This window comes from Drosophila subpulchrella, unplaced genomic scaffold (assembly GCF_014743375.2).
Source record: "Drosophila subpulchrella strain 33 F10 #4 breed RU33 unplaced genomic scaffold, RU_Dsub_v1.1 Primary Assembly Seq51, whole genome shotgun sequence".
NCBI lineage: Eukaryota > Metazoa > Arthropoda > Insecta > Diptera > Drosophilidae > Drosophila > Drosophila subpulchrella.
Window position 1 is genome coordinate 710,769 of NW_023665688.1, and position 12,487 is coordinate 723,255.

Below are 12,487 nucleotides of genomic sequence, written 5' to 3' on the forward strand. Positions count from 1 at the left end.
AAGCCAAGTGTGCACATATGTAATGTTCTGGGTTTCGAATGTTTCGGTGAATTCTTCAAGGTTTTATTAGCTATCGTGAAAATCATATAATCGTATTGTTATGTCGCTTATCAAACGCTTTACGAAATTATTTTTATTACTTGATAGCGCTGTGCCCAACCACATAACGTGCGACATGCAATCGACATTAATAATGACATCACAACAATAATAATAATATCACTACAAAAAGATTTGGCCATTTGTTTTATTTTACTCATAAGTTGCAACGGTATTCTGTACATGCAGCCACCCCTGGCCAATTTTCTTAACATTATTCTTAGGTTACAGTTTCAAGAGGCTATCAAAAATAGTAATTAATTGGTTAGTTGATTAGTAGATTACTGTCGTTAGGGTTACAATGAGGGACAAAACACACTGCTTAGTGGTTTTACAATTATGATTTGAAAGTAATATAAATATGAATCGAAAATTCTAGGACAGTAGTATAATAGGACAGGTATTATACACTATGAGTTACAAGTTAATTAAAGCGCTTGAAGGTTCTTCTTAGTTAAGCCAATGAGTCAAACTAAGCTCACAATGTAGCACTAATACCAAAAATTTTATACATTTAATCTTTCAAAATATCCACTGTAAGCTAATTATCTAATCATTGCAGATTAGCAGGTGCTGTGTATTTCGTAGCTGCACTTTTGTGCAACTGCAGTAAACGCCTTTGCGATGTATATATACATAATAAACCGCTTAAGGTCTAACGCTGAGATTACATCCACGGCAGGAAACCTTGAATAGCATCGAATTCTTAGGAGGCCAGGCCCCGCTGGCGGCGCTTCACGCGGGCATATGGTCCCACTGCTGGGTCCATGATGAAGTCGTAAAGTACCCGGGTCCAGCTGGTGTGCTGTGGCATTGTGTCGTAAAATTCCCTGGCGATGCGCTTAACCTCGGGCAGCCTGGAGCCGGGCACCGCCGGGAAGTCGTGATGCTCATTATGATAGCCCACATTGAAGGTAATCCAGTTAAGCGGGCCATAGTAAGAATACGTTTCAAATCCTTTAGAAAACATATAATGTTCCGAAATAAAGTGTCCGGCCACCGGGTGCAAGCCCATCGCGAGAATGCTACCGATCAGCAGATATGCCATTGGCTTCCATCCAAGAAAGTAAACGATAAAAGCATTGAAAGTCAGCTGCACCACAGTGTTGATAAATTCCAGGCGCGTAGGTGGCTTCGGGTTAATCACCAGTGGTCGGAAAATGTAAAAGAAGGGCTGAAGGCATACCCACAAAAACTTTCCAAACGTGGTGTCAAAAAGGCGGGCCTCTAGCAGTGTGGGTATGTCAGTGTCAATTGCCTCATCGCCTTGGTAACTGAAAGGGAAACATGAACATATTGATATAAGAAAAAGTTTGTGGGTTGTAATAGGATCTAGTCACTGTGGACGGCAGTACACGTAGTGGCGAAGCGCGCAAGAGAGCGTGCGAAGCTAACTACTATATATAGCCGCAGAATTGAAAATATGCAATTATAGTCCGATCAACGAGTGATACACCAATCGAAAGGTATTGCAAAAACTAAGAAGATTGCATACCAAGACTTTCAAAATATAGATTTGTTTGGGAGAAAAAGCGGTGAAAGTGTAAAAGTAAAAATTTAGAAAATTGAAGCTGCTGGATACGGTGGGGATAAAAGCCCCCAGCTGTTTAGCTAGTTTTATTCTTACTGAGAATACGCGTCGAATGACACCTCATTTGTTGAAATCCGATGTACCGTTCAAACGTAATTCAAAAAACAATTTTCTTCTTCTTCCCAAAATGAAAATGTTTGTCCCTTTGTTTGTGGGTTTGTATGCATCCCATCTTAGTTTTAGGGTTTTGGAAACCCTATGGGCGTATAAAGCAGCTTGAAATAGAAAACGTTTGTTCTACGACTTTTGGAAAAACCGGCTAGTTTAGCGGGAAATCAAATAAAAAAGCCAGATTTAAAATGCTTATAGTATCTAAACAACTAATGCTACAGAAACGTGCTATATATCTCTGAAAAGATAATTAAATTTGCTAAATACTTTTCATACAATAAAATTTTTTAAAACCACTTTTTGACTATTTTCTCAAAATTGAGTCGAACGATTTCATTTTAAATTTTAAATCTTATAGCCCTTGAGATTCCTCAACTTTTGATTTACAACACTTTTTTCCCTAAAAATTGTTGTTTGGAAGATATTAAGCGATAAAAAGTGCAACTCGTCTCAGCTCCGTATACGTAATATTTCATACTTATTCGAGAAAACAAGAAAAAAACCAATTTGATGAAAAAAAATTCTTATTAGATTTTTTCAAACGGAAAATCTGTTATGGTTTTAGGGTCCTTTACTTGCAAGAAGCTAATCGAAATAGAAAAACTTGATCTATTTGTTCTACCACTTTGGAAAAACCCGCTAGTTCGGCGGGAAATGTAAGAAACGACAGATTTCTCTTGAAATCTGAAACTATACAGCCCTTGAGATTCCAAACTTGTGCTATTAAAACAGGTAATTGAAGCGATAAAACTTGTTATTAAAAAGTTTAATATTCATATTAGATGTTTTATTTTTAATAGAATGTGAATGTAAGCAACCCATACCTTATTAGAATAAAGTTAAGCCGAAGTGGAACGTGAAAGTTTATTATAGTCTTTATACATTTTTTAGAATTATATATTTATTTAAAATTTAATTTAACAATCTGTGCGCTTTGTTTTTCAATAGCCAAGCCATATGGGGGCGACTCCTAGTCATGGTATTGGGGTACTTAAACTCTTGTGCAAAAAAAACTCTGATATCAAACAAAAACACCTCTTAACGAGGTAAAAAGTAGTGGCGAACGCGCCTTTAACAAAAATGTCTGATATCAACAATTGTGTCGAAAAATGATATTACATTCGATAAAATAAATAAACTATATTAAATTTATGTATTCGGCACGCTACAACAGAAAATTTACGTGTAGGTAAATAAATATTTACTGTTGCGGGCCGAAATCATAAATTTAATATAGTTTATTTATTTTATCGAATGTAATATCATTTTTCGTCACAATTGTTGATATCAGAAATTTTTGTTAAAGGCGCGTTCGCCACTACTTTTTACCTCGTTAAGAGGAGTTTTTGTTTGATTTAAGATAGACCTAATTTTTGTCGTCCTACCGATTAACCCAAGCTTATAAAGGATATATAGGAGGAGTTAAGTATAAGAATAACAAAAATGTGTCATCCATAATTTTGTTTTATAAGGGCAGAAAAAGCCTCAACCGAAAATTTGTACTGGGGTCGGGACTACTGGTGCACCTGGCGATTATATCATCCTTATCTGCGACTACATATTTTGTGAATGGGCTAACTGTAAACATGCGATTAACATACAAGTTTCTTAAGAAAAATATTTTGCGTTTGCAATTGGGTTTTAGTGTAAACTTTGCAAACCCGATAATAGTGAGTCAACCGAATTTGACTTGCAGTCCGCAACACGCTGAGCTACGTGACCAATTGACCGCTTATTGGGATATATGTACATACATATAAAAACAGCCTTATCTTATCAACGTAATTTAGACGCACTCGATGTCCAACAAAAGAGAGTAACAAGCAAATTGACTCACACGCTTGCCGGAAACTTTCCTGTAACACGGAATGAAAAGGGTGCAGTGTTTGGCAACTTAAGGCGTAGATGTACATTAAGCGTAAATTAAACCGACGGTGGAGGAAAGGGATGTTTTACTGCCCTGCAGTACCATTCATTCGGATCATCACCGAGCGCTTAATTTGTATAAAAAGTGGTGCAGATTTAAACATATGCATGTCCTACGATTCACCACTGCTCAAAAACTGGCACACATTGAGCACCTTTTAAGCACTATATTTAGTGCGGTTTGCCGCCGTTGCGTTCGGCTCTGTGGCGTCGCAGTCCACTGCGTGATGATTGTGTACCAGTGCTAAATCGTAGAACTGCAGGGTGTTTACTGGTGACTACGCCCTAGTAACAAGAAATATAGTCAACGTATGTGTAATAGTAAGGTGTACGACGCCATGAAACCGAGAGGAACAACACTTACCGGTGATGTTCCAGATGATACTTCTTGAACGAAATACTCATGGGCAAGCCGATGGGCAAGTTACAGAAGAAGCCCATAATCCTATTTAGCATGGGTCGGCTGTGTCCGAAGGCCAAATTATGAGAAATTTCGTGGACGGCCAGCATCAGCGAGTGGTTGATAATACCACCGAAGCAGTAGGCGGCCACGAGGAGCCACGACCACGACAGGTCCTTGACTACGAACAATGACAGGATTTGTGTAAGCACCATCGCGCCAGCCACCCACTTGAAGTTAGGATCGTGGCCAAAGAGCTTCTTGATCTGCGGGTACTTCTCCAGTATAAGCGTGCGCCGCGAGGCGTGCGGCTCCTCTGTGTACACCCACTCAAAGTCGCTGCGCGAGACTCTCTGACCCATCTTGTATGCTTTGGTTGGTTGGGTTCTAGGATGTTAAGGGTGGGTGACTGCTACGGGTCGGTGCTAGTAGGCTGATATAAACTGCCCTGACGTCTGACTATGCGGTAGAGCTGGGAGAAAATCGATGTCAACATCGATTTTTTGTTCGGTCGATGCAACGATCCGGTTTTGAAGAAATCGATGTATCGAATCTATTATAAAGCCTAGTACTCACATCGACGAAAACCGCGAGCTAACCATGGGAGTGAGCGAGAGGCAAACAGGCGGCTAAAGCCTTTCGTCGGGTCTGTTTTTCAGCGCGGTACTCAGATGAGCTAAGGAAATACTAGAAAAAAACCAGATTTCGGGAGTGAATTTTCGATGAACGCCGTTAGCCGCGGCCCAAAGAATAAGAAATTTACACTGGTCGGCATATGTATTTTGACATAACAAAAGTTAAGTATACTCATAACTTGAATTTACTTCTTGTAAACTATAGGCATCAATGGAAAGGTAATTTCAATGCCGTTTGAATGATACAATACATTTCTTAACCCATTCAGTATTTATTGAAAAGGACGAATTTGTGTAAATCAACTTTTAAATTTTTTTTAAAACTTTTTTCCTCGACTTGAAAACTTTAATTTTTTGATGCAAAAAGTTTCTTCAAACAAAAAAAATAGTAACTGCAAAAAGAATTTTTCAAAAATGATTTATGATTTTTTGAATATGCTTACAAATGCTTCATACAAATTTTTTCCGACATTGTCACCATCAAACAAGAAAGGAAGTTGGCTTCGGCAAGCCGAAACTTATATACCCTTGCAGCTATAATTACTAAATTTAAAAACACAAAAAATGATATTCCCAATAGTATAAGATAATATGTCAAAAAACACCGAAGCTATAATTTGTTTCATAATATTTTCCTACCAATTTTCCGATCGTTCCTATGGCAGCTATATGAGATATTCTTCCGATTTTGATAAAATTAAATTCGAAATTCAGAACTAATTATAAAATGTTATTTCCAAGCGTTGGAGGTTATATATTGAAAAACACCGAAGCTATAATTTGTTTCATATTATTTTTACACCAATTTTTCGATCGTTTCTATGGCAGCTATATGATGTAGTCGTCCGATTTCGATAAAATTTAATTCCAAATTCAAAACTAATTCAAAAATGTTATTTCCAAGCTTAGGAGGTTATATGCCAAAAATCACCAAAGATATAATTTTTTTAAATTTTTTTTTCCGATTATTTCTATGGGAGCTATAAGTTATAGTTGTCCGATCCGGCTGGTTCCGACTTATATACTACCTGCAAAAGATATAAGACTTTTGGGAAAGTTTCAGCCCGATAGCTTTAAAACTGAGAGACTAGTTTGCGTAGAAACAGACGGACAGACGGACATGGCTAGATCGACTCGTCTAATCATGCTGATCAAGAATATATATACTTTATGGGGTCGGAAACGTCTCCTTCACTGCGTTGCAAACTTCTGACTGAAATCAATATACCCTCTGCAAGGGTATAAAAATCATAAAAAATATAAGCAAAATGATTTTTGAAAAATTCTGTTTGCAGTTAGTATTATTTTTGTTTGAAGAAACTTTTTCAATCAAAAAATTTAAGTTTTCAAGTCGAGGAAAAAAGTTTAAAAGTAGATGCTTACACAAATTCGTCCTTTTCAATTAGTACTGAATGGATTAAGAAATGTATTGTATCATTCAAACGGCATTGAAATTACCTTTCTATTGATGCTAAAGTTTACAAGAAGTAAGTTCAAATTATGAGTATATTTAACTTTTGTTTTGTCAAAATACTTATGCCGACCACTGTAATCTTTGGCGGTGTTCGTGCAGAGGCGGTGGGGAATTAAAAAATTAAAAATGGAAGAAAAACACCCAAAACGACTAAAGGAGGTCAGTGCAGATAAAAAAAGACGCCTAATCCAAGCTGTTGCCCATTATTGTGGGACTTGACCGACAGGAAACAAAACCACAACGGAGTAAATCCGCAGAATAGTTGAAGCGTTAGAGGAGATCCACTAGAGAATCCCAGTAGAAAGGAACATGGGACATCGCTCGATCTCCGACGAGCTCTCCATTAAGGACTCCTCCCCACCAGCTACTTGGCAGCTAGTGATGGAGCGAGGGTAGAGGATGCGCCGGCTTCTATATGGAGGAGGAAATAAGGTCGCCCGCGAAGGGACAGCTGTAGGAGCCATCACCCGCCATTATTGACCAGCTCGGAGCTGGACTACAGATGGCGCGGGAAAGATGGCGGAGCATCCGTGGAACGAGAAGGAAGCCTTAAACTTCTAGTTTAAGCCTAGTACTCACATCGACGAAAACCGCGAGCTAACCATAGGAGTGAGCGAGAGGCAAATACGCGGCTAAAGGTTTTCGTCGGGTCTGTTTTTCAGCGCGGTACTCAGATGAGGTAAGGAAATACCAGAAAAAATACCAGATTTCCCGAGTGAATTTTCGATGAACGCCGTTAGCCGCGGCCCAAAGAATAAGAAATTTAATCTTTGGCGGTGTTCGTGCAGAAGTGGTGGGAAATTTAAAAATTGTAATTTAATTTTAATGAAAAAGGACGACTAATCCAAGCTGTTGCCCATTATTGTGGGACTTGACCGGCAGGAAGCAATACCACGACAGGGCAAATCCGCAGAATAGTTGAAGTGCTGGAGGAGATCCACTATAGAATCCCAGTGGGAAGGAACATGCCGAGTGGGCCTTCGCTCTCTACATGGACATCCTGCCGGGCGTGTCCTCGCAAAGAAAGTAAGATCTGGCCAAAATAATTTGGTTCGGACTCCGTACACCATAACCACCAGCTATTTGGCAGCTTAAGCGGAGCTGGAGGACGCTCTGGCTTCTACAGGGAGGAGGAAAATAGGGCGCCCGCTAAGGAACAGTTGGAGAAGCCATGTCCAGCCACTGCCAGGATGCTGGGCGACTTCCTGCAGCATCAGCGGATCAACCCCGTTCCCAATCCGGCTCCCACTTCCTCAAGGTCCAATATGCCTATTGGGACTCGGAGCTGGACTGCGGTGGCGCGGGAAAGATGGCGAAGCATCCGTGGAACGAAAAGGAAGCTATAAACAACTAATTTACTTAAATAAAAACATTCGTTGAACATTCCATCTATTTTTAATTTAATTTATTTGTGAACCAGCAGACTCCTCCTTTTTAAATTTCTCCAATTGATATGATTTCCGTTTGGCAACAAACCCAGCTGCTTGTCAGTAAGACCATGCTACATGAATTGCGGGTGAACTTTGAAAACTTCGGTCACACTACAAAGAATAAGATTTTTCGACTAGTGAAACTCTTAGCCGATCTGAGTACTAGGCTTTACATAAATAAAAACATTCGATGACAATTTTATATATTTTAATTTTAATTTCTTTGTGCAGCATCAGACTCTTCTTTTTTAAATTGAAATTGAAATTCCAATTGATTTGTTTTCCGTTTGACAACAAGCCCAGCTGCTTGACAGTAAGACCATGCTACATGCATGGCGGGTGAACTTTGAAAACTTCGGTCACACTACAAAGAATACGATTTTTCGACTAGTGAAACTTTTAGCCGATCTGAGTACTGGGCTTTAAGATAAATTCCACCACTGTGAATAAGAAGAGAAAAAAGACGTGCGAATAATTGCAGTTTAAATAAAATTTGCTTTAAAGCTATTTAATATAGCCTAGTACTCAGATCGGCTGAGTTTCACTAGTCGAAAAATCTAATTCTTTGTAGTGTGACCGAAGTTTTCAAAGTTCATCCGCAATGCATGTAGCATAATCTTACTGTCAAGCAGCTGGGTTTTTTGCCAAACGGAAAACAAATCAATTGGAGAAATTTAAAAAGGAGGAGTCTGCTGGTACACAAACAGTTAAATAAATAATAAATGGAATGTTCAACAAATGTTTTTATTTAGGTAAATTAGTTGTTTAAAGCTGTTTTTCTGTTTTTCAGCGCGGTACTCAGATGAGCTAAGGAAATACTAGAAAAAATACCAGATTTAGCGAGTGATTTTCTATGAACGTAGTTAGCCGCTGCCCAAAGAATAAGAAATTTAATCTTTGGCGGTGTTCGCGCAAAGGCGGTGTGGAAACTATAAATTTAAAATGGAAGGAAAACCCCAAAAACGGCTGCAGGAGGTCAGTGCAGATGAAATAGGAAGCCTAATCCAAGCTGTTGCCCTTTATTGTGGGAATAGTTGACGTGATGTAGATCCACTAGAGAACCCCAGTGCGGCGGAACATGCCGAGTGGGATTTAGCTCTCTACATCTCTAAAGTAAGACCTGGCCAAAAGAATTTGGTTACGTCGTACTAATATAAGTATCTTTTTAGCAGAACCACTAGTAATACGATCTCTGAAGACCTCTCCATTATGACTGCGGATACCACCACCACCAGCTACTTTGCAGATTAAGCGAAGCTGGAGGACGCGCTGGCTTCTATAGGGAGGAGGAAAATAGGGCGCCCGCTAAGGAACAGTTGAAGAAGCCATAACCAGCCATTTCCAGGATGCTGGGCGACTTTCTGCAGCATCAGCGGATCAACCGCGTTCCCAATCAGGCTCCCACTTCCTTAAGCTCGAATATTCCCATTGGGACTCGGAGATGGACTGCCCTTGCGCGGGAAAGATGGCGAAGCATCCGTGGGACGAGAAGCATGCTTTAAACTACTAATTTAAATAAATAAAAACATTCGTTGAACATTCCATTAATTTTAATTTTAGTTCCTTTGTGCACCAGCAGACACTTCTGTTTTGCTCCAATCGATTTGTTTTCCGTTTGGCAACAAACCTAGCTTCTTGACAGTAAGACCATGCTACATGCTTTGCGGTTGAACTTTGAAAACTTCGGTCACATTACAAAGAATAAGATTTTTCTACTATCGAAACTCTTAGCCGATCTGAGTACTAGGCTTAAGCGGATAGCTGTAGCTGTAGAGGTAGAGTAACAACGATGCATCGGTGTTTTAAAATTCTGTAACGTGCAACCTTATGTAGCACAGTATAGTACACAGATCTGTCCTCGCGGGGCACGCTATAGTATCCGGCTCTAGCTTGTCGGCTTTGGGGGTGGAGGTCTTGCTAATACAGATCTGCTACTTGCCTATTATTATTAATCAAGAAATTGAGCGTGCTTGCGACGATATACGAAACTAGATCGTAGACGATGGGGAGAAACCGGGAGAATGTAAGTTAATTCCAGTAGAGAGATAGATTCAACTAAGAGAAGGGAAAAGGAAAAGGAACATTCGGTAAACGAGACGCCGATGTAATTGCGCCTGTCGCCCGCCCTACCTAAGATCACTGTATCCAATTGTTGATTCGCGTGATCCCTTTTCAATACCTTTACGACCGCATCATAGCCCGCAGAGTCTCAGCGAAATAATTACTCCATGGTTTTGTTTAAATTCATTTTAATAATCCAAATTAAATTTCAGGCTCATGTTGCCAGGGCGGGTTACTCCCTTTTTCCCATTGGGAACAGACATAAGTGGAATACAATTGCAAATGTCAATAGCCGAAGGGAATAAGAAGAGGCTATGTACACTATCGATGTCTAATTACCCTAAAAAAATCCAATAGTTTGTTCTCCATAAGCAGATATAATTACTAGGTTCGGATAATATGAGGTAATCTTAAGTTTTAATAAGGGGTCTTAATATATATAAAATGTAGAGAAATTTCATTGTTGATTCCATAGATAAGTTTTTACTCTACAAAGGAAATATCTTCTATGGTTTGGTTCTAAAGGTTGTTCTTATTTTTTTTCTTCAGTGTATTCACAGCTTAATTTTATTACTTTTCTTTTTTCTCTACTATTATTATTATTGTTATTCTTATTTATTTATTTATATTTTTTTACAATACTTCTACAAATGAATCGCGTTCGGCCTTAGGACTACTAATGTTCATATAAATCTCCAATTTAATCAGCTTTTGAGGGGGTGCTTTTTCTCTTTTACTTTTGTTTGACCATTTTTTTTATTAAAAATTGAATTCGAATGCCGAGTATAAATTAACCAAAAATATAAAATTTTGTATTAACTCACTTGGTGTATTCTCCACGACGAAAGATCGATCTCCCGAGCGGTGACTGTAAAAGAATAGCGACTCTGGTTCGCAAAGGGTTAAATAAATACAGAGCATTCATATGTTTTAGTCAACCAACTATTTTCTTAACTAATAATTCCTAAAACCGAACCCGTTACATGATTATATATTTTTTTTTTTTCTCTTTCGTTCGGTTCTACCTACGCCTATCTTTTCTGTTTCTAAAAATAATTTTATCTTACTTAATATATTATTTTATTTAATTTCCAACTTTTCTCTCAGTGCGTCATTCTGTGCATATTTTGTGACTCTGGCCGATCTATCACTTATTTGGGGGGTTAAATGTTAAGGAAATTCTAACACTGTGCGAATTTGTATGCCCTTATATTAATTATAAAAAAATCGAATCAAGGAATTAAGCGTCGCAGCGCGGCTGTTCTCCATTCACTAGTGTATCGACGATGGGCAAACCTCGGCTGCGAATTTACTTTCCGGCTCTCCCTAACCCCGTTGGAAAATTTCCGATGTGCACGTGATCGAACCCTAAAATTCGTATTTTGGTCGATTTAAACACTGTGCGAATTTTTCTGGAATCCTGAGGGACTAAATTTGGCTCTATCGAGCTATTGCTGCACTCGGTTGTTGCCTATTTAATTGCTGCTGCTCAGTTAACCGCCGAGGGAGAGCCGCTGAAGCGGTTACAAACGGAGCTGCTTTTCTGTCCGCTAAGATTAAATGAACGCTGTGGGGCTCTAGGCCTTAGATCGCGATGGGAAAACTGCTGGTGCTTGATTATGGTTGACTATGGGGGGTGCTCCGGTGGACGCAGTAGGCGGCCGCGTAGCTTCAAACGAGGCTGCCAGGGGGTGCTCCCGTGGACGCGGTGGGCGGCCGCGTGGCTCCTAACACGGCTGCCAGGGGGTGCTTCCGTGGACACTACGGGGATCCGTCGATCTTCCGGCGACTTTTCAGGGCGCGTCCCTCGATGCCCGTGCTGCCCAGCACTTGCGGCAGCTGCGGGTGAACGATGCGGCTCGCTAATCCACTAGGATTGAAGAAAATCTGCGAGACGAACGCCGTCAGAAACCCGCTTAAGCTCGGCTATCATTTTTCAGCTTACCTAGGCAACCGCCAACATGCATAAATATTCAACTCGATTTTCAGAACACTTATTTGTATGGTTTTTCGGACTTAGTGTGCCGCACTCGAATTATACGCGTGTGATCGCTTTGAATACTATAAAAGAAAAGAACGTGTCCGGAATTCGGATGTGGGTCTGTAAAGTTGGCCGCGGTGCGAAAGCCGAGCTTTGTATTGCAACTCTGTTACAGCTGATTTATGCCAGCTGATCTAATGCAACTGCAGCTGTGGTCCACTGATTTGGTAACGCAAAGCTAAGTGCATATGTACCTACGAATTTATAGAACCTACTTTAAGGCTGACTGTATGACTACGTGCTCGCACAAACGCTTCAGGCGCTGTTACAATTCTTAGAAACATCTATGTTTTATAGTGACTTTAAGGAAATACCAGAAAAAAACCTAATTTCGTCAGTAAATTCCGATGAACGCCGTTATCCGCCGTGTAGAATAAGAAATTAAATCTACCGTTGTGTTCGTGCAGAAGCGGTGTTGAGGAATAAACTAAAAGTGAAAGAAAACGTTAATACATTTACATAACTAAGAACATCCGTTAAACATTCCATTTATTATACCCGTTACTCGTAGAGTAAAAGGTTCTACTAGATTCGTCGGAAAGTATGTAACAGGCAGAAGGAAGCGTTTCAGGATCACTAGCCGAGTCGATTTAGCCATGTCCGTCTGTCCGTATGAACGCTGAGATCTCGGAAACTATAAAAGCTACAATACTGGGATTAGGCATGCAGATTCCTGAGATTCCTGCTCAGCGCAAGTTTGTTTCAGTAGAGTGCCACGC

General features: G+C 39.8%; 1 protein-coding gene across 2 annotated transcripts; it reads right to left on the reverse strand.

The window, feature by feature from the left end:
* Positions 1-227: 227 nt before the first annotated feature.
* Positions 228-11,786, reverse strand: LOC119562476 (sphingolipid delta(4)-desaturase DES1). 2 transcript variants are annotated; one of them, XM_037875672.1, is made up of 3 exons: positions 11,673-11,786; positions 10,552-11,614; positions 228-1,373 (listed from the first exon to the last, which is right to left on the reverse strand). In XM_037875672.1, the coding sequence occupies exons 2-3, from the start codon at positions 10,650-10,652 to the stop codon at positions 806-808; spliced, it is 669 nt and encodes a 222-aa protein (XP_037731600.1). In that variant the 5' UTR covers positions 10,653-11,614; positions 11,673-11,786; the 3' UTR covers positions 228-805. The 2 variants fall into 2 exon arrangements, with proteins under 2 accessions (XP_037731600.1, XP_037731599.1); XM_037875671.1 differs by lacking the exons at positions 10,552-11,614; positions 11,673-11,786 and adding an exon at positions 4,092-4,489.
* Positions 11,787-12,487: the final 701 nt, after the last annotated feature.

Coding starts and splice junctions, on each gene's coding strand:
- LOC119562476 (XM_037875671.1), bottom strand. CDS start 4,489: ATGGGTCAGAGAGTCTCGCGCAGCGACTTTGAGTGGGTGTACACAGAG. Junction 1,374..4,091: donor TATCATCTGGAACATCACCG/GTAAGTGTTGTT, acceptor TTTCCCTTTCAG/TTACCAAGGCGATGAGGCAA.